Source organism: Eubalaena glacialis, chromosome 3, assembly GCF_028564815.1.
Source record: "Eubalaena glacialis isolate mEubGla1 chromosome 3, mEubGla1.1.hap2.+ XY, whole genome shotgun sequence".
Classification (NCBI taxonomy): Eukaryota; Metazoa; Chordata; class Mammalia; order Artiodactyla; family Balaenidae; genus Eubalaena; species Eubalaena glacialis.
In genome coordinates, this window is record NC_083718.1 from 180,848,962 (window position 1) to 180,871,414 (window position 22,453).

Here is a 22,453-nt window from a genome sequence, read left to right on the forward strand (position 1 = left end):
ACCCAGGCTCCGCTGTGCCCTAAGAAGGGATCATCTTAATTCCAGCCTCCTCCCCTTCCTCCAGAGCCCTCAAACCTCTCTACCTGTCCCAGGTGCTTTCCTGCTCCATGGACAGCGACAGGACCCATATGTAAATGTCTGTGCAAATCCCCTGGTGTTAGGTTGCCAGCTCTCCAGGGAGGCAAAGCCACCTCTGGGACCTCCACCTCCCAGCCATGGGAGCCCAGGGCAGGGTGGTCTGCTCCCTGATCTTCCTGCTGCGGGCCCTGGCTGAGCTGGCTGAGAACTCGGAGTTCTACTTGCTTGGGGATTACCTCCTGGGTGGCCTCTTCACCCTCCATGCCAACGTGAAGGGCATTGTCCACCTCAACTACCTGCAGGTGCCCAAGTGCAAGGAGGGAGTCTCCAGTGTGAGGCTGGAAGTGATGGTGGGGGTGGGGTGGGAGCCGAGGCTGGTCCTGTGGCCCTGGGGAGGCCAAGCCAAGACCAACGGGTCAGAATGCGTCTCCTCATTCATTGCCAAACCCCCATTCTGGATGCACCCCACTGGCTCTCAGGGAGGCCCGGCACAGTCCGTGTTATTAAAATCTATGGCGACTATGTCCTGAAATTTTGAAACCTGGTGTCTCAATGTCACGTCTCTTACTAAAGAGTTATGGGATGTTTGAGTCTAGAGGGGTCTTAGAGACCATCAAAACCAACCCCCTTCCCTCTGGCAGCAGCGGGACTCCCAGTGAGTCCATGCCAAGGCCCGGCTGTTATACCTTTGGGAGGCAGGTTCTCAGACTGGAAGGAAGGTTTGTATTTTCCCAGGGCTGTGGTTGGGTGGGCAGGGGTGTTTCCAGGACCCGGGGGGCTTTCCTCTGCACTCCATCCCCTGTGAACCCACTGGGGTGGCAGCATCATTCAGAGATTGAGTGGGCCACCTTCGGGAAGGCATGAAGGCTGGGATACTGGAGCCAGCCTGGGATTATAAAATAGTGATCTTGTGCAGAGAGGGCGAGGCATTCTGAGAAAGAGAGAGAAAGGAAGGAGAGTGCAAAGATGATTAAAGCCTGACTATAAGAAATGAACCATTTATAAGATGTTAGGGAAGATTATACACTGGCTTGAGAATGGTGAGGGTGATGGTACTAAGCATGATGTTGGATATTTTGATGCTTGTGATGATGGTGGACAGCCTAGTGAAATGATGGTGGTGATAGAAGTGATGGTGATGTTGATAATGTTGGTAGTAGTAATACTGGTGATAAGGAAAATGGAGTACGGTGATGATGGTGGCGGCAGTGGTGATGGTGATGGTGGTGGTGGTGGTGATAGTGAAGGTGGTGGTGGTAGTGATACTGGTGATGGTGGTGGTGGTGGTGATAGTAGTGATGGTGGTGGTGGTGGTGGTGGTGATGGTGACAGTGATGGTGGTGGTGGTGATGGTGATGGTGATAGTGATAGTGGTGATGGTGAAGTTGATAGTAGTGATGGTGGTGGTGGTGGTGGTGATGGTGATGCTGACAGTGATGGTGGTGGCAGTGGTGATGGTGATGGTGGTGGTGGTGGTGATAGTGAAGGTGGTGGTGGTAGTGATACTGGTGATGGTGGTGGTGGTGGTGATAGTAGTGATGGTGGTGGTGGTGGTGGTGATGGTGACAGTGATGGTGGTGGTGGTGATGGTGATGGTGATAGTGATAGTGGTGATGGTGAAGTTCATAGTAGTGATGGTGGTGGTGGTGGTGGTGATGGTGATGCTGATAGTGATGGTGGTGGTGGTGGTGGTGGTGGTGGTGATGGTGATAGTGATGGTGGTGGTGGTGGTAGTGATGGTGATGATGGTGGCGGCAGTGGTGATGGTGATGGTGGTGGTGGTGGTGATAGTGAAGGTGGTGGTGGTAGTGATACTGGTGATGGTGGTGGTGGTGGTGGTGATAGTAGTGATGGTGGTGGTGGTGGTGGTGATGGTGACAGTGGTGGTGGTGGTGATGGTGATGGTGATAGTGATAGTGGTGATGGTGAAGCTGATAGTAGTGATGGTGGTGGTGGTGGTGATGGTGATGGTGACAGTGATGGTGGTGGTGGTGATGGTGATGGTGATAGTGATAGTGGTGATGGTGAAGTTCATAGTAGTGATGGTGGTGGTGGTGGTGGTGATGGTGATGGTGATAGTGATGGTGGTGGTGGTGGTGGTGGTGGTGACGGTGATGGTGATAGTGATGGTGGTGGTGGTGGTAGTGATGGTGATGATGGTGATGGTAGTGGTGGTGGTGATAGTGAAGGTGGTGGTGGTAGTGATACTGGTGGTGGTGGTGGTGGTGGTGATAGTAGTGATGGTGGTGGTGGTGGTGATGGTGATGGTGACAGTGATGGTGGTGGTGGTGATGGTGATGGTGATAGTGATGGTGGTGGTGGTGGTGGTGGTGGTGACGGTGATGGTGATAGTGATGGTGGTGGTGGTGGTAGTGATGGTGATGATGGTGATGGTAGTGGTGGTGGTGATAGTGAAGGTGGTGGTGGTAGTGATACTGGTGGTGGTGGTGGTGGTGGTGATAGTAGTGATGGTGGTGGTGGTGGTGATGGTGATGGTGACAGTGATGGTGGTGGTGGTGATGGTGATGGTGATAGTGATAGTGGTGATGGTGAAGCTGATAGTAGTGATGGTGGTGGTGGTGGTGGTGATGGTGATGGTGATAGTGATGGTGGTGGTGGTGGTGGTGGTGGTGGTGGTGGTGGTGATGGTGATAGTGATGGCGGTGGTGGTGGTAGTGATGGTGATGATGGTGATGGTAGTGGTGGTGGTGATGATGGTAGTGGTATTGATAATGATGGTCACAGATGGGGTGACTGTGATGGCAGTGGTGATGATACCCATAATAGGAATAGTAGGTGATGATGGTCACAGTGACGATAGTGATGATGGAGGCTATGGTGGGTAATGGTGGTCACATTGGTGGACATTGATAGAGTGATGACAGAGGTCATAGGGACGGTAGTACTGGTGGCAGTGGTAGTGACTGATGGTGACCACAGAGATCATAGCGTCAGAGGTGGTCATAGGGACGATGGTGATCTCAGAGCTGTGGGATGGTGAAAATGATGTGGTAAAAATGCCAGAACCCTCTGGAGTGGTTCCTTCTTGGCTGATGCCTTGGCTTTCCTACTGCAGGCAGGAGGAACAGGCTGGCTCTCCCCTCCCCTCCCCTCCCCTCCCTTCCTCACTCTGGACCCGTTGCCCACTCCACCCTACTGCGGCCTCTCCAGGTACGAGATGAAGGTGCTGGGCTACAACCTCATGCAGGCCACGCGCTTTGCGGTGGAGGAAATCAGCAATGACAGCAGCCTGCTGCCCAGTGTGCTGCTGGGCTACGAGATGGTGGACACCTGCTACATGTCCAACAACGTCCATCCTGTGCTCTCCTTCCTGTCACAGGACGACTATTTCCCGCCCATCCAGGAGGATTACAGCCACTACGTACCCCGCGTGGTGGCCATCATCGGCCCTGACAACTCCGAGTCCCCCATGACCGTGGCCCACTTCCTGTCCCTCTCTCTCCTTCCACAGGTGAGGCCCCTGGGCCCTGGGAGAAGGGGCTGGGGAGGAGGGCAGCCGAGTGCTTTTCCTGAGGGCTCACCACCCCCACCCGTCCCGGGGGTGTTGGATCGGGGAGCAGAAGCGAGGTCAGGACATCCACCCCAGCCCTGGCAAGGTAGCCAGCCTATTGGTTCAGAGCTCAGGCTTTGGAGGCAGAAAGACCTCGGTGTGCATCTTGCCTCTGAGTCTTGGCCATTGTGAGACCTTGAGCCAACCTCTTAACTTACCCAAGCCTCAGTTTCCCCATCTCTAAAGTGGGATGATAAGAGTCCCATTCTTGGACTGTCTGAAGATGAAAGCGTTCAATTTAGGTAAGAATTTCTAGTGCACAGTAGGTAGTCGATAATGTTACTGTTGTTACATAAAGCATCTTGCGCGAGAATAAAAACTCAGGAAGTGCTCAATATTATCCTATATAATTGCCTAGCACAGAATCTGCCTCACAGCAGGTCCTCAAAAAAGTGCTATAGAATTACTACTGCTATGCTAACTATTTTCACCATCATGGTCAAAAAGGCGTAGTCCAGAACTGGCATAAAATATCTGCTCATCAAAGAGCAGCTAGCACAAGACTCGGCCCACAGTGGGTAGTTACAAATACTGTAAATTTTGCTGTTGTTTTTATTATATCAAGCACCAAGGATCTGACTCTTAGTAGGTGCTCAATCAGTGTTAATATTCTTACGTGAAGAATCTAGTCCAGGGCTGAAGTAATTCTTTCATTCATTTAACAAATATTTATTGAGCGCTGACGGTGCCAGGTATTGCTGTAGGGGTCGGGGATGCCGCTGGGGAAATGCACAGAAATTTGCCCTCATAGAGTTTATCTTCCAGTGGGGAGAGACAGACGATCGATGGAAATAAGTATGTGAGATAGGACGATAGGAAGTGAGAAGTGAAATGGATAAAAGGAAAAGTCAAGTCAAGGTTAAGGGAGGTGGGGCGCGTCGGGGGGCAGGCGGAGTGGGTACGGGGAGATTGGATGGAGGCTTGAAGGAGGTGAAGGAGGAAGAACAGCATCCACGACAAGGGGTCAGCAAATGCAGAGCCCGGGAGGTGCCTGGCGTGTTCATGGAACCGGGTGAGCAGAACCGGGGCTAGTGGGAGGGAAGGAGATGAAATCAGAACGGGAAGGGCTGGGGTCAATGATGGCGCCCCTTAGGGACCACCGATGGACTCTGGCTTTTCCTGAGTGGCGTTAGGAATGGTTGGAGGGTCTTGAATATGTGACTGGTGTGTGTGTGTGAGCAGGACCGTCCTGGAGCCACGCTAAGTGTAGATTGGAGAGGGGAGAGGGGAGAGGATATTGGGGTAACTCATAGCAGGAATGATGGTGGCTGGACTAGGATGGTGTTGGGGGCGGGGTGTAGGCACTGAACGGACACACTGTGAAGGTAGATCCCATGGGATGTGCTGATGGCTTGAAGGTGGCATGTTTGAGAGAGACGAGCCAATGAGGACTCTACAGTTCTGGCTTGAGTAACTGGAGGGATGGATTCACCATCAGGGGAGATGGGGAGATTGTGGGCGAAGCAGGTTCAGGCGAGACAGGAGTTCAGTTCTGGCTACGTTAAGTTTGAAACGTCAAGGAGGCAGTTGCAGGTATGAGTCTGAAATTTAGCAGAGAGGTCCAGGGCAGGGCTATTGGGAGTTGTCAGCATGGATATGGTATTTAAAGCCAGGAGCCTGGATGAGATCACCAAGGGAAGGGGAGCACATGCAGAAGACACAAGGACTGAAGGCTGAGCCCTGGGGTCCTGCAAGGCCAAGAGGTCATAGAGGAGAGGAGAAGAAGCAACCAATGAAAGAGGAAGAAAACCGAGACTGTGCCATCCCAGAGGCTGCGGAAGGAAATGTGACTAATCTGAGGAGGATGATGGTGAGGAGGAAAGCTTTATGCTCAGGGGCACACAGTAGGCACTCAGTAAATGTTACTAGATCATGAGAATGATAATGATGGAAATCACCTAGCCTAGGGCTTGGCACACAATAGGTGGTCAACAGTGTTGCTAAAGGATGGGGTGGGGCTGACGTCGATGAGAAGCATCTTGCCCAGGGCCTGGCATGTGGTGGGTGCTCACGAAAGGCTACCATGCTGATGACCATCGTGAGATGGTGTACATCACTTAGCCCAGGGCATGGCACACAGTAGGTGCTTGGTAAGTGTTACTACAAGGATAATCATGATGATGTTAACGTAAAGCACCTAGCCTAGGGCCAGGCACATGATAGATTCCTGTGAAATGTTATTTCAGTAATGACCATGGTGATGATGGAGCAAACCACCTAGTTCAGGGTCCAACACATAGTAGGTTCTCATTCATTGTCATTACTGTGATGTCCATGATGACGATGGAGTAAACCACTTAGCCCTGGGCGTGGCTGGCACTGTGTGCTCCTCAAATGCCATAAGGATGATGGTGGTGGGTGGAACCCCCTTGGGGGTGGGGGCCCTGTGAGGCCCTCACTAATACCTGCTGGACCCTCCCCTCCGGCGGATCACCTATGGTGCCATCAATGACCAGCTGCATTTCCCAGCGGTGCTGCGCACGGCACCAGGTGTGCATCACCAAATGGAGGCCACGGTGCAGCTGATGCTGCATATCCGCTGGAACTGGATCCTTGTGTTGACAAGCAGCGATGACTACGGCCGCGGCAACAGCCAGCTGCTCAGCGAGTGCCTGGCCCACCATGACATCTGCATCGCCTTCCAGGAGACGCTGCCCATGCCGCAGCCCAACCAGACGATGACGCAGCAGGAGCCTGAGTGCCCGGAGGCCATCGTGGGCAAGCTGCAGCAGAGCATGGCACGTGCTGTGGCCGTGTTCTCGCCAGACCTGGCCCTGTTCGACTTCTTCCGCGAGGTTCTGCGCCAGAACTTCACAGGCGCAGTGTGGATCGCCTCCGAATCCTGGGCCATCGAGCCGGTCCTGCACCACCTCACCCAGCTGCAGCGCACAGGCACCTTTCTGGGCATCACCACCCAGAGCGTGCCCATCCCGGGCTTCAGCGAGTTCCGCGCGCGCCGCTCCCAGGTCAGCCGGCCCGCGCTCAACAGGAGCAGCCTGGGGGCCACCTGCAACCAGGAGTGTGACACCTGTATGGACACCACTGAGTCCTTCAACTCCATCCTCACGCTCTCCGGCGAACGCGTGGTCTACAGCGTGGTCTACAGCGTGTACTCCGCCGTCTACGCCGTGGCTCACGCGCCGCAGAGCCTCCTGGGCTGCGACCAGACCGGCTGCCACAAGGAGGTGGTCTACACTTGGCAGGTGAGGTCTGGCCTGTGGAAAGCCAGGGCCCCACGGAGCAGGTGCAGAGTCCGTGGTTGCCATGGAGACCGCAGAGCTGCCCACTGCTCTGCTCTATCTTCCCCTTCTCTTGGTGGGTTCTGGGCAAATGGGTGGGAGAGGCCATGGATCACGCCCTGCCTCCAGACACATAGGAGCCCTTCGTGGTGACAGAACAAAATTCTTTAAAAAAAAAATTAACTTAATCATCACCATCCATGATAGTCTGTCCTTGGAGATTTGGGTGAAATTCCCTAGAAGGAAGCCCCACAGGCCGGAGCCCCAGTTCTCCCCGCAGCCTCTCCAGGGTGGAGGCCCTGGGGATGAGCTTGTGTATTCCCATCAGCTCTCAGGTTCATCGTCCCAGTTCTGCATCACCTTGATTCAGGCCTGGAATTTAAAGCTGCGTTTTCCTGGTTTATGCACAGGCACACACACACCCTGCCTTGGGCCTATGGAAGGTGTAGAAGGTTTTACTGAGGATCCAGAGGAGCAGAGGAGATATACACCAGAGACGTATGCTTTCTACTCGTCATTAGACATCTCTGCTTAAACAGTTCACTGACTTTTTCATAGTTTGGAACCAGCTGCCTACTCTATTGCTCAGCCACCCCCCACCCCCATCTTTATCCTCCCCTGATACCCCTCAGGCATCTCTGATACAGCCCATCCGTTAGGAGGCAGGTGGTGATGATCTGAGCAGAGCTTTGGAATCAGGCAGCCTGGGTTCAAGTCCCAGTTCTGCCACCACTAGCTGTGCAACTTTGGGCAAGTTAGTTAATATCTCTGAGCCTCAGTTTTCTCATTTATTAAACACAAGGAGTAATATGTATGCTGCTGAGTTATTATGAGGATTAATAACAATGTATGTACATTACCTGGTGCAGAGTAGAAGCTGAGTGTCTCCTCCTCTGTTTCTGACACCAGTGTCTGGCCTTAGGAGAGAGGGTGGGGCTTGGGGGTAGAGCCACTGCTGGGGTTGGGGGTGGGGCTAGGTGAGGAAGGGGAGGCAAGGCTCAGACCCAAAAGGGGAGCCCGGAGAGACCCAGGCCCCTGCCAATAATAGGCCCTGCCTACTCAGGAGAATTACAGGGAAATGCTTTCTGGCCCCATGTATTGGACCCCTGGAATCCAGGCTGCTCAGCCCAGCTTGGCCAGGTTGCCTCAGGGGTGTGACATGGACACTAGTGCTGGCTCCCCAGGGGCCGTTGCCATCCTGATCCTCATCCTCAGGCTGACCACCAGGATAGAGCCTCCCCACTCTCAGCTCCCAGGACCATTGCTCTCAGACCCAGCAACCTGTGCATATGCGAAAGAGACTTCAGCCAGGTCCTCACTCTCCCGGCAGGGCAGGGAGAAGGCTAGAGATCAAATCCCTGGGCTATCTGTCTGTCAGTTCCTGAGGTGAGGTGAGCTCTGGGCCCCCAAGATGTAGTCCAATAGTCTCTCTCATTTATGGAAGAAAGACCTAGGAGCCAGCTTGATTTGATAACTAAGCAGGAAGCCCTTTTGGGATCAGCCCAGAGAGGTTCAGTGACTTGCCCAAAGTCACACAGCAAATTTAGGACAGAGCTAGGACTGGAATTCAGGCCAAAGGATGTCCTAGCATGTTCTAGTTCATACCAGCTTCTGCATAGTGAGAATGATGGGGGATGGGGTGGGGAGAGACTGAAAAGAGAGTTGGCTCCAAAGTGTGGGGCAGCAGGCAGGACCCAGGGGGCAGGGGAGACCCCAGTAGGTGGGAGAGACAGTGGACTCTGGACCCCCCGTATTGGATCCCAGAGGGATGGCCGAAGTGACTTCCAGGGAAAAGGAGTAATACTGACATCTCAGTAGGAGGTGAGAGCTGACTATTTTCCAAGCACTGTTCTGAGCCCCTAACGGAGATTCACTCATTTATTGCTTCAGAGCCCAGAAGGTCAGGCCATTTTGGCCCCCACTTTGCAGAAGAGGAATCTGGGGTTTATAGAGGTTAAGTGCCAGGTCCAAGGCCTCACGGCAGGTGGTAGATCTGATGCCTAAACCCAGGTGCATCTGACTCTAAAGCCAGAGCTCTCAGCCACTGCCTCCAAACTGCCACATTTTTCAAAGTTTTGGAAATCAAGGCCCGTGAGCTGGTAGCATTTCTCCCAGGTCTGGCCCAACCTCTGATGCCAGCTCCACTTCCCTTCCCTTTGGCTCCTTTAGCTACTTCCGGAGATCTGGAAGGTCAACTTCACACTCCTGGGCCACCAAATCTTCTTCAACGAGCAAGGGGACCTGTCCCTGTACCTGGAAGTCATCCAGTGGCAATGGGACCTGAGCCAGAACCCTTTCCAGAGCATCGCCTCCTACCAACCGTCAAAGAGGCAGCTGAAGGACATTTGTGACATCTCCTGGCACACCCCTAACAACACGGTCAGTTCTCAGGAGGGGGTTGGGGGAGGGGGCTGGAGGCCAGGCCCCAGAGCTCATGCTGGGGTGGCAAGGACCCTTTTACCTGGGATTCGTTCTCGACAGCTGGTGGCGTCTCTGTTTATGGGTGTACTGTCTGGGGTCTCAGCCTTCCTCCTCTGACGGAGAACTGTACAAGTTCAGGGCTTTATGGCTTCTCAGGACTGAGGGGCTCAGGACATGTGTGTGTTAAAGACTTCAACTCTCATGCTAACCCTGGGAAATAGATGCTACTCTTCTCCCTATCTTATGCATTAGAAAACTGAAGGCACAGAGTGGTTGCATGACCTGCCTAAGGGCACACAGCTTGTCCATGTCTCTCTATACAGCATTCAGGCTACACCCTATCAAGGAATACTCACATTTTGGGGATGATAGCTCTTCTTTCCACCATGTCCGACATCTGTCAGTCTAAAGCTCCTTTGTTTTACCCTCTTTCTATAATAAGCTGTCAGAATGCTGCTGGGGAGGGGAGGATAGAGACCCAGCCCTGTGGGGTGAGGGAGGGAATCTAAAAACTTTTCAGAGTCTTCATCACTCTCCCCACCCCCACTTGACCCCTGTTCCAGAGGCATTTGGTGCTGCTAGTTTCTGAGCTTCTTGGGGATTTTTATGGAGTACATCGTGTTGGTGTCTTTATCAGTTTGCTAGGGCTGCCATCACAAAGGACCACAAACTGGGGGGCTTAACCAACAGAAACATATTGTCTCATAGTTCTGGAGGCCAGAAGTCCAAGATCAAGGTGTTGGAGGGTTGATTCCTCCTGAGAGCTGTGAATGAGACTCTGTCCCAGGCCTTTCTTTTGGTTCCTGGTGATTTGCTGGTCCCTGTTGGCTTTCCTTGGCTCCTGCTGCATCACCTGATCTCTGCCTTCATCTTCACATGGTGTTCTCCCCGTGGGTGTGTCTGTCTCCAAATCTCCCCCTTTCATAAAGACATCAGTCATATTGGAGTCAGGACCCACCCTCCTCCAGTGTGACTTCATCTTAACCAATTACATCTGCAGTGATCCTATTTACCAATAAGATCACATTTTTAGGTCCTGGGGTTAGGACTCTAACATAAGAATTTTGAAGGGACACAAGTCAACAAATAAGTGTCTTAGCCTGGCTTTCCCCCCGAAAGCAGAGCCTGAGACAAGGGCTGATGTGCAGATGGTTTATCCCAGGATATGATCTGGGGGAACAGGAGTAGGAGGCTGGGGAGTATTTAACAGGGAAAGAGGGAAAGGGAATGTTCTCAAGCTGGACGCTGCTGTGGGCAATGGGATCTCAGTCTTACATGAACCTTCTCAGGAGTCACTTGAGAACGGTCCCCAAGGGCGGGAAGAGGATGGCACTGATCCATTGGCTCCGTATCTCTCAGTGGTCAAGGGTTGTGCCAGGGGGTATGAATTCCCTGGCATTTCCAGGTCGCGCTCGTGTGATGCCCAGCAGCTCCCTGCGGGCGTCTCACCCTGCAGCCCCTGGGCAGTTTGGTCTCTGAACGAGGGGAGTCGAGTGAGCCCAGCCACGGGCCCTGCTGCTGCCCTGGGCCCCGGGTGGACCTGATTCATCCCTCTCTTTCTGCCACTGTCCATTCTGGATTCCTTCACCCTCAGCCATTGGCTGCTCTAGGTCATTGGCATGTGGGGCGATCCAGACATTCATCCCCAAGGTGTCAGAGGCTGTTGTCACCTTGTCCTTGCTGGCTTGTGGTCTGGTGGCTGTCTAGTAGCAGTCATCACTGGACTAGAAGCACCAAGTGCCACCTTGGGGAATCGCCTGGGTCCCAGTCCTACTCTTTCCTACCCCTAGCAGCACTCCTAGCCCCTCCCGCTAATCCAAGTCATTTACCTCTCCTTTCTTGGCTTTCTCGTTCGCTGGCATGAGACCCCCTAAATGACCAGGTGGTAACCATAGAGCCCTATTGTGTCTGCTGGTGGGAGTATTCCCCCTTTGGAGACCATGCTTTATTCTAGCAGAATCTAAGGTTCTGGAGATGAGAAGCCCCGATTCTACAATGGGCCTCTGCAAAGAATGGTGAGTGTGGCCAATCCTTTTTCCACCCTGTGGTTGCTGGACCCACGTCTTCTAGAATGATTAAGTTCCATGTGGATTCTGTCATGACAGACAGTAGCAGAGTACACAACTCTGCAACAAGGTAGTGAATGTGATTTGAGATCTTTCTTTTTTAATGTGGGCATTGACAGCTAGACACTTCCCTCTAAGTACTGCTTTCATTGTATTTCATAAGTTTTGTTACTTAAAAAAATTATCTTTAATTATGGTAAAAAAAACCCCACAAATGTTACCATCTTAAATGATTTTTCCCAATGTTTTAATTGTGGTAAAATACACATAACATAGGCTTTACCGTCTTAACCATTTTTAAGTTGACCGTTCAGTAACATTAAGTACATTTATACTGTTGTACAACCATCACCGCCATCCATCTCTAGAATACTTTCATCTGGCAAAATTGAAATGCTATGCCCATTAAACAGTAACTCCTCCTTCATTCCTCTCCTCCAGCCCCTAGAAACCACCATTCTACTTTCTATCTCTGAATTTGACCGCACTAGGTACCTCATATAAGTGGAATCATACAGTATTTGTCTTTTTTATTACTGGTTTATTTCACTTAGCATGAGGTCCTCAAGGTTCATCCATGTTGTAACATGCATCATAATTTCCTTCCTTTTTAAGGCTGAATAGTATTCCATTTTATGGATATATAATATTTTGCTCATCCATTCATCCATAAATGGACACTTGGGCTGCTTCCATATTTTAGCTATTGTGAAATTAATACTGTTATGAATAAGAGTATACAAATATCTCTTCAAGACTGCTTTCATTTCTTTTGAGTATATACTCAGAAATGTAATTGCTGGATTATAGGTTAATTCTATTGTTAACTTTTTGAGGAACTACCATGTTTTCCACAGTGACTGTACCATTTTACATTTCCAGCAGTGCACAAAAGCTCACTGTTCCAATTCCTCTACATCCTCACCAACACTTGTTATTTTCTGTTTTTTTGATAGCAGCCATCCTAATGGGTGTGAAGTGGTCTCTCATTGTGGTTTAGATTCTCACTTTCCTAATGATTACTGATATTGGGTATCTTCTCATGTGTTTATTATCCATTTGTATATCTTCTCTGAAGAAATGTTTGCTCAAGTCTATTTTTTTCATTTTTGAATCAGGTTGGTTTTTTGGTTGTTGTTGAGTTTTAGGAGTTCTCTATATTCTGCGTATTAATCCCTTGTATATCTTATTTGCAAATATTTTCTCCCACTCTATAGGTTGCCTTTTTACTTGGTTGATAGTATCTTTTGATGCATAAATTTAAAATTTTTCATTAAGTCCAATTTGATCATTTTTTTCTTTTGTTGCCTGTGCCTTTGGTGTCATCTCCAAGAAACCATTGCCAAAGTCAGTGTCGTGAAACTTTTGCCCTGTGTTTTCTTCTAAGAGTTTTTATAGTTTTAGATCTTCCATTTAGGTCATGGATCTGTTTTCAGTTAATTTTTATATATGGTGTTAAGTACAGGCCACTTCATTCTCTTGCCTGTGGGTATCCAGTTTTCCCAGCATCATTGGCTTAAAAAACTATCTTTTCCCCATTAAATGGCCTAGAAACCCTTGTCAAAATCATTTGACCATATATGTGAGGTTTTATTTTTGGACTTTATTTTATTCCATTTGTCTGTGTGTCTCTTTAGTCTGGTACCACGCTATTTGATTACTGCCACTTTGTAGAAAGTTTTGAAATCAGGAAATGTGATTCCTCCAGCTTTGTTCTTTTTCAAGATTGTTTTGGCTATTCAGGGTCCCTTGAGATTCCATATGAATTTCAGGATGGGTTTTTGTATTTCTGCAAAAAAACCTCATTGGAATTTTCATAAGAACTACATTAAATCTGTAGATTGCTTTAGGTAGTATTGACATCGTAACAATATTGTCTGCCAATCCGTAAACATGGGATGTCTTTCCATTTATGTATGTCTTCTTTAATTTCTTTTTTTGTAGTGTTCATTGTACAAGTCTTTCCCTCCTTGGTTAATTCCTAAGTATTTTATTCTTTTTGATGCTATTGTAAATAGAATCATTTTCTTAATTTCCTTTTTGAATTATTCATTGTTAGTGTGTAGAAAACAACTGATTTTTGTGTGTTGACTTTGTATCTTGATACTTTGCAGAGTTCACTTATTGGTCCTAACAATTTTTTTGCAGAATCTTTAGGATATTTTACATATAAGATTATATCATCTGTGAGCAGATAATTTTATTGATTACTTTCCAATTTAGATGACTTTTTTTTTTTTCTTGCCTAATTGCTCTGGCTGTGTTAATAGAAGGGGTGAAACTGCACATCTTTGCTTTGTTCCTGATCTTAGAGGAAAAGCTTTCAGTCCTTCTCCATTGAATATGATATTCACTGTTGGCTTTTCACATAGAGCTTTTATTATGTTGAGGTAGTTTTCCTTTACTTCTTGTTTGTTGAGTGTTTTTTTATCATGAAAGAGTCAAATACTTTTCCTTCATCAATTGAGATGATCATGTGTTTTATTACATTTATTTATTTATTTATTTTTGATTGAAGTATACTTGATGTACAATATTATATAAGTTACAGGGGCACAATATAGTGATTCACAATTTTTAAAGGTTATACTCCATTTATAGTTATTATAAAATATTGGCTATATTCCCTATGTTGTACAATGTTTCCTTGTAGCTTATTTTATACATAGTAGTTTGTACCTCGTAATCCCCTACCCCTGTATTGACCCTCTTCTCTTCCCCTTTCCCCACTGGTAACCACTAGTTTGTTCTCTATGTCTGTGAGTCTGTTTCTTTTTTGTTATATTCACTAGTTTGTTGTATTTTTTAGATTTCACATATAAGTGATACTATACAGTATTTGTCTTTGTCTGACTTATTTCACTAGCATAATACCATCCAAGTCCATCAATGTTGTTGCAAACGGCAAAATTTCATTCTTTCTTATGACTGAGGAACATGTGTTTTTTTTCCCTTCATTTTGTTAATATGGTGTATTACATTGATTGATTTTTTTATATGTTGAACTCTCTTTGTATTACAGGAATAAATCCCACATGATCATGGTGTATAATTCTTTTAATATGCTGCTGAATTCAGTTTGCTAGTATTTTGTTGAGAATTTTTGCATCAATATTCATAAGGGATATTGGTTTGTAGTTTTCTTTTCTTGAAGTCTTTTTGACTGGCTTTGTTATCAGATTGATGCTGGCCTCATAGAATGAGTTAAGGAGAGTTCCTTCCTCTTTAGTTTTTGGTAGAATTCACCAGTGAAGCCATCAGATCCAGGACTTTTCTTTGTGGGGAGATTTTTTGATTACTGATTCAATCTCCTTACTAGTTATAGGTCTATTCAGATTTTCTATTTCTTCATGATTTAGTATTAGTAGATTTTGTGTTTCTAGGAATTTGTTTCATCTAGTTTATCCAATTTGTTGGTGTATAATTGCTCATTGTACTCTCTTATAATTGTTTTTATTTCTGTAGAATCAGTAGGAATGTCCTCACTTTCATTTCTGATTTTAGTAATTTGAATCCTCTCTTTTTTTCTTAGCCATTTTAGCTAAAGGTTTGTCAATTTTGCTGATCTTTTCAAAGAACCAACTTCTGGCTTAATTGATTTTCTCTAATATTTTTCTATTTTCTAATTTGTTTCACTCTGCTTTAATCTTTATTATTTCCTTCCTTCTGCTAGTTTTGGGTTTAGTTTGATCTTCTTTTTCTAGTTCCTTAAGCTGTAAAGTTAGGTTGTTGATTTGAGATCTTTCTTGTTTTCCAGTGTAAGTGTTTACAGCTTTAAATTCCCCCCTTAGCACTGCTTTGCTGTATCCCATGTTTTGGTTCATTGTGTTTTCATTTTCATTCATCTTTAAGTATTTTCGAATCCCACTTGTGAGTTCTTTGATTCGTTGGTTGTGTAAGGGCATTGTTTAATTTTCACAAATTTGTAAATTTCCAGTTTTCATTCTGTTACTGATTTTTAACTTCATCCTATTGTGGTCAGAGAAGATACTTTGTGTGATATCTATCTTTTAAAATTTATTCAGACTTAATTCATGGTTTAACATAAAGTCTGTCCTTATCTGGAAAATGTCCCATGTGCACTTGAGAAGATGTATATTCTGTTATTGTTGGGTAGAGTGTCCTATGTATATCTGTTAAATCCGGTTGGTTTATTGTGTTGTTCAAGTCCTCTATTTCCTTACTTATTTTCTGTCTGGTTGTTCTATCCATTATTGAGAGTGAGGTATGGAAGCCTTCAATTATTACTGGGGAATATTATGTGTTGAATTGTCTTTTCTCCCTTTAATTCTGATGGTCTTTGCTCCATGTATTTTGTGGATCTCTTGTTAGGTGCATTTCTGTTTATAATTATTATATCTTCTTGATCTATTGACCCTTTTATTGTTATAAAGGTCCTTCTTTTTCCCTAGTAAACGTTTTTGTTGGTATTTCCCCCCCGCCCCCGGCTTCCTTTGAGACTTTATCTTTGTTTTTTTACATTTTGAATATTGTATACCTAAGAGTAATTTTTTTAAAGTATTTATCCCACTTGGTGTTCTCTGAACTTCCTGGATCTGTGATTTGGTATCTGTCATTAATAATTATAAAATTCTCAGCCTACATTCCTTCAAATATTTCTTCTGTTCCTTTCTTTCTTCTCCTTTGGGTATTCTCATTATATGTATGTTACATATTTTGCAATTGTTCTATAGCTCTTAGATATTCTGTTCTCTTTTTTTCACTTTTGTTTTCTCTTTGCTTTTCACTTTGGGATGTTTCTATAGATACATCTTCAAGCTCACTGGCTTTTTCCTCAGCTGTGTCCAGTCTACTGATGAGCCCATCAAAGGCATTCTTTATTTCTGTTGCCATAGGTTTTTAAAAAATGTGTTGCATTTCCTTTTGGTTCTTTCTTTCAGTTTCCATTTCTCTGCTTACATTACCCATCTTTTCTTGAACGTTGTTCACTTTTTCAGTTACAGCTCTTAGCATATTAATCATAGTTATTTTAAATTTCCTGCCTGATAATTGCAAAATCTCTACCATATATGAGTCTCATTCTGATGCTTGTTTTGTCTCTTCAGACTTTTTTTTTGTCTTTTAGCATGCCTTGTCATTTTTTGTTGAAAGCCAGACATGATGTATTTGTTAAAGGAACAGAGGTAAATAAATTTTAGCATGAGGTTTTATGTTTATTTGGGTAGGAGTGAGGCTATGTTTACTCTTTGCCATAGCTGTGGTGTCAGAGGCTAAAATTTCCTCTAATGTCTCCCTTTTGGGGTCTTCCCTGCTGGCTTTGGGTTTCCCTAGAGACTCCTTCTTAAACAGAATTTGAGCCTTGCAGTTCTTTTGGTTGTAATCCCCTGTTATTATACAGGAGCCTGTATGATGTGGTGGTAAGATGTGGGAGGAGGGGAAGAATTCTGGAATCATCTATGACCAGGTTTTATTCTTCTGGTAAGCCTGTGCCCTGGGCTGTGCCCTTCACAAGTGCCTCTCAGCTCTCCCCACCTTCGGTGAGACAGGAAGGCTAGAGGGGGGCTGCAGCTGTGTACTTCCTTTCCCCTATGTCAATTCAGCTCTGGTAAAATAGTTTCCCTTGAGGGCAGGCCTTTGTTAAGGAGAACAGAATGCTCTGGGTGTATTTCAGAATGGTTGCTTTTTCCTCTCCCCTTGCTGGAGAGCAGTCTTTACCCTGAGAAGCTGGTGGGGCTCCTGAGGTTAAGGATGCACCCCTAGAGGTCTCTCTCAAGCTAGTCTGAGCTCAGTCCCAGCAACTGGTCATTTGCTGTCTAGCTGCTCCTACCAGCTGCTGCCTCCAGCAGCATTTCCTGCTCCTGCTAAGCTGTGACTCTTTGTGTGCACCTGTCTCCCCAGTTTTGGGATCTGTAGTTTGCCCCATGACCCCAATTCTCTGATGGACCTAAGAAGGGTTGTTGATTTTTAGCTTGCTCAGCCTTTTTCTTGTTGTGAGGATGGAGGTGATGACTTCCAAGCTCCTTACATGCCAGACCAGAAACCAGAAGTTCCCCATTCTCTCCTGAATCTACACCAACAAGGCTTTCCACCACATCACTCTTCTGAAACTGCTTTTGTGAAGGTCACTGATGTCTAGATATTGCCAATCCAACCATCATCATCATAGTCAACCTGTGAACAGATGTGACACAGCTGATTACTTCCTCTCTTTGGAAACAATATCTTTACTCGCATTCTGGGCCAGTCTCTCTCTTGGTTCCCCTACAGCTATGACTACTCCTTCTAGGTCTCCTTTCCTGGTCCCTCCTTATCCCCTTGACCCTTAAACCCTGGAGAGTACAAGAGTTCAGCCAATGGACTTATTCTCTTCTCTGTCTACATGGCTGGAAATATGATCCATAGGTTTATAACTTCCAATTTTATATCTTCAGACTGGACTTCTCCCCTCAACTTTAAGTCAAATATTCACCTACTTACACAAAGTTGCTCCCCCAAGGTCTTCCCGTTCCAGTAAAAGGTAACACCATCTTTCTGTTGTTTGACCAAAAGCATTGAGTCATCCTTGACTCCTTTCTTTCTCATCCAACCCAGCAGTAAATCTTGTCCAGCCTACTTTCAAAACACATCCAGAATCTGACCGCTTCTCACCTCTTCCATGGCTCTCTCTTTAGTCAGAACCGCCACCATTTCTCAGCTGGGCTATTACAATAACACCCTGCCTGGTCTCCTGTTGTGCCATTACCCCTCATGATCTATGTTCAGACAGGGCAATCCTGTTAAAACGAAGGTCAGATCCTGTCACTCCTCTGCTTGGGATCCTCCAGTAGCTTCTCATTTCATTCAGAGTAAAAGCCAAAGTATTTTGACTCCAACTCTTTGACAGGTCTGCTGTTCTTCCTCTTGCTCATTCTGCTTGAGCCACGCTGACCTTGCTGCTCCTCGACTGTGCCAGGTCTCCCAACCACAGGACCTTTGCACATGCTGTCCCTGCTGCCTAAACAGATATCTTCATGACCTGCTCCCTCCCAGCCTTTACATCTTTGCTCCAATGTCACCTGCTGAATGAGGCCTTCCTTCCCCTCTCACCCAATGTGAAAGTGAAATCAGCTCCTCCATCATTTTCCATATCCCTTGCATGGCTTTATTTTCCTTCACAATATTTATCACTATCTGTTGTATCACAAATTTATATGTGTGTTGTCTCTCTTCCCCATGAAAATATTCATTTCATAAGAACAGAGACTTTGCCTCATTTGGTTCACAGCTATATTTCCAGTGCCTGGCATCGGTATGTACTCAATACCTTTTTGAATGAATGAATGTGTGAATATCAGGTTGAGACTCCATGGGTAAGAGGTAGGATTAATTTGGTTACTTAGGGGCTCAGAGTTAGTGAAGAGATGAATTTGGAGGAGGGGGAGAATACATAGCAAGGGAGTGGTGGGGTGTAGGTCTGGATAAGGTGTGTGCATGTGTGTGTGTGTGTGTGTGTTGGTGTGCATATGCCTGCACATGTGTGTGGTCCCACAGGAGGCAGAAAAGACCGCAGAGGGAAGGCTGGCAGGGGATCAGACTTAATTTGGCTGATGGAGAGGCTGTTCCATGAGGTTTCAGGGAGCGAACAAGACTTCCAGAAACATCATCTGATGCATGTGCAAGAGAGACTAGAGGGGTGGAACAGGAAAGCAGGTGATCTCTGAGAGACCAGAAGAGAAGGGCTCTGAGGTTGAGTGGTCCTACCATGGCTCCTCGTGTCTGGGCCCTTGGTCCTTTATATGTGTACTCTTGCAACACCCTCCTCATTGGTTGTCAGAATGATTTTTATACAACCCGAATCTAATCAGGCCACTCCCCACTCAAGAGCCATGGCTGCTTCCCACCGCTCCTACATTTTCAGTGTCACAGTTCAGTCTTCCACCCTCTCCCACCCTCTCCCCATGCAGCCTGACTTCAGCCAGGCTCAGACACACCCTCTTCCCAAAAATGCCATCCCCATCCTCTCCTCCACCTCATTGCTCTTACTGTTTCCTCTACTTGTAATTCATTCATTCATTTAATAAACAATCATTGGAGACCTCCTCTTTGCTGGGCACTCTTCTAGTTTCTAGAAATATAGCAGGGACTTCCCTGGTGGCACAATAGTTAAGAATCTGCCTGCCAATGCAAGAGACATGGGTTCAATCCCTGGTCTGGGAAGATCCCACATGCTGTGGAGCAACTACTACTAATACTACTACTACTACTACATGTGCCACGACTACTGAGCCTGTGCTCTAGAGCCCGCGAGCCACAACTACTGAGCCCACGTGCCGCAACTACTGAAGCCCGCATGCTTAGAGCCTGTGCTCCGCAACAAGAGAAGCCACCTCAATGAGAAGCCTGTGCACCGCAATGAAGAGTAGCCCCTGCTCGCCACAACTAGAGAAAGCCCGCGTGCAGCAAGGAAGACCCAACGCAGCCAAAAATAAATAAATAAATAAATAAATAAATAAATTTATTTAAAAAAAAAGAAAAAAGAAATATAGCAGTAAAAGCAATAGACATGGCCACTGGCTACCTGCTCTTGCTCACCTGAAAACCCCTGCCCCTCCCTAAAAGATGTGTTAATTAGGACTCTTGGTGGTAAGTGACAGAAAGCAATATAAGCAAAAAGTTAGTTTATTGCCTCACGTCATTGAAAATTCCAGGAGTTGACCTGAAGGTGAAGCTTCAGGCAAGGCTGGATCCAGGGTCTCACTCTCTCCATCTTCCAGATCCTTCCTCAGGCATGTTCTCCCCCCAGAAACCAGTGGGCTGCTAGCAGCTCCAGAGTTATATCCTATTCACTCAGCAACCTCAGAAAGTCTCCATCTCAACAGCTGGGTGCTGTTACCTGAAGAAGGTGGATTAGGTCTTTGCTGGGCGAAACTAAGAAGGTGCCTACCAGAGGTCCAGTTCTAATGGCAATCCCAGCACCCCTCCCCCTCCCAGACAGAGGCCAGTTCCCCTCCCCTGAGCATCCTGCTGGGGATGAGTGAGAGAGGGTAAGGGAGCCCCCAGAGAGTGGGAAAGAGGACTCAGGGTCTTTTGCTCTCCTCCCTCCAGATCCCTGTGTCTATGTGTTCCAAGGACTGCCAGCCTGGGCAAAAGAAGAAGCCAGCTGGCATCCACCCCTGCTGCTTCGAGTGTATTGACTGCCTCTCTGGCACCTTCCTCAACCGAGCTACAGGTATGATTCATGGGCCCACATGCTTGCCTTGCCACTGCCCTGCCCTGGGAGGGGGATGGTCTCCAGGGCCCTTCACCTTTGGCAGGGTCTCTGGGGTCTCCCCCATGGTGCATAAGTGTCCAAAGGCCAAGGATTATGTCTTTCCCACCAGAGGGTGAGGTCTTGGGAGGAAGGAATTATAGTTATTAGACTCTGAGTCAAGGAGACCTCGGTTCAAATCCTGCCTCTATAACTTCCTGGCTTTGTGACTTTACCTGGCTGAGCCTCAGTTTCCTCATCTGTGAAATGGGGTTGCTGTGAGGAGTTGATGAGCCAGGGGGTGTAAGGGACTCAGTGAGCGTTGGTCGCCCTTAGCTCTCTCTCTCTCTTTCTCCTGCCGGGGCCTGGCCCAATGCAGGCCCAGAGGATGTAGATGCTGAGAAGGCAGGTTCGGCTGATGGGAGCTGCTGTTGGGTCTTGCAGGTGAATTCGACTGCCAGCCCTGCCCAAGTTACGAGTGATCCCGCAGGAAAGACACCTCCTGCTTCAAGCGGCAGCTGGCCTTCCTTGAATGGCATGAGGCACCCATCATCACTGTGGTCGTGCTGGCTGCCCTGGGCTTCCTCAGCACCCTGGCCATCTTGATGATCTTCTGGAGGCAGTTTCAGACGCCCATGGTTCGCTCGGCTGGGGGGCCCGTGTGCTTCCTGATGCTGACGCTGCAGCTGATGGCATACATCGTGGTCCCTGTGTATGTAGGGCCGCCCATGGTCTCCACGTGCCTCTGCCTCCAGGCCTTCTTCATGCTCTGCTTCACTGTCTGCATCTCCTGCATCACCGTGCGCTCTTTCCAGATCATCTGCATCTTCAAGATGGCCAGACGCCTCCCACGCGCCTACGGCTTCTGGTCCGCTACCATGGGCCCTACATCTTTGTGGCATTCATCACGGTGCTCAAGACGGTCATCGTGGGGAGCAGCATACTGGCCGTGACCACCAACCCCACTGCCCGCACTGACCCCGATGACCCCAAGATCACGACCCTGTCCTGCAACCCCAGCTACCACCGGGGGCTGCTGATCAACACCAGCCTGGACCTGCTTGTCTCCGTGCTGGGCTTCGGCTTCACCTACATAGGCAAGGAGCTGCCCACCAACTACTACGAGGCCAAGTTCATCACCTTCTGCATGATCTTCTACTTCACCTCCTCCGTCTTCCTCTGCACCTTCATGTCTGTCTACGAGGGGGTGCTGGTCACCATCCTGGACCTCTTGGTCACTGTGCTCCACCTCCTGGGCATCACCTTGGGCTACTTCGGCCCCAAGTGCTACATGATTCTCTTCTACCTGGAGCTCAACACGCCAGCCTACTTCAACAGCATGATTCAGGGCTACACCATGGGGAGGGACTAGCACTCCTATCATCTGCCCATTGGGATGAGGGCCTCAGCGTTGGGAGATGGAGGCCGGGGCCTTGCTTATTCAACTCCAGATGGATGCAAGGAAGCCACCCCCAACGATTACCACCATGCCCTGGTCTCTGATTTGGCCTTCCTCCGAGGTTCTCTGCGTCCTGGCCATTTTTACCCACCTAGCGATGGATGCCTAGAAACGTTTGCCCTTCGTTCCTTTCCCTCGAGCTGTTTAGCTTGCCAGGCAATGCCACCCCGTTCTAGAAAAACAACCCAAGGTGACCTATTGGTCTTCCAAGGACAGAGTCCAGTTTGGCAGCCTACAGCCGCCATCTGGTGGTCACTGTGGGTACCTGCAGGCTCACGGTGAAGGGACGCCTGCTGGAGGGCTGGGCGGGGGTTGGAGGATGTGAGATCAAATAATGCTGCCCTGCCTCATTCACTAGCTGCCCGTGTGTCCGCGTCTCATCCCCGAGATTCCCCCAGAGCACGAATCCCCGGCTTCTCTGTTGTCTCTGAG

At 47.9% G+C, this 22,453-nt stretch overlaps 1 protein-coding gene across 1 annotated transcript; it reads left to right on the forward strand.

Moving 5' to 3' along the window:
* The first annotated feature begins 215 nt into the window (after positions 1-215).
* On the forward strand, positions 216-21,934 carry TAS1R2 (taste 1 receptor member 2). The gene is given in 7 exon segments (XM_061187054.1): positions 216-397; positions 3,250-3,549; positions 6,078-6,852; positions 9,058-9,267; positions 20,421-20,544; positions 21,007-21,429; positions 21,432-21,934. Coding segments are annotated over 7 exon segments (2,517 nt in total).
* The last annotated feature ends 519 nt before the right edge of the window (positions 21,935-22,453 follow it).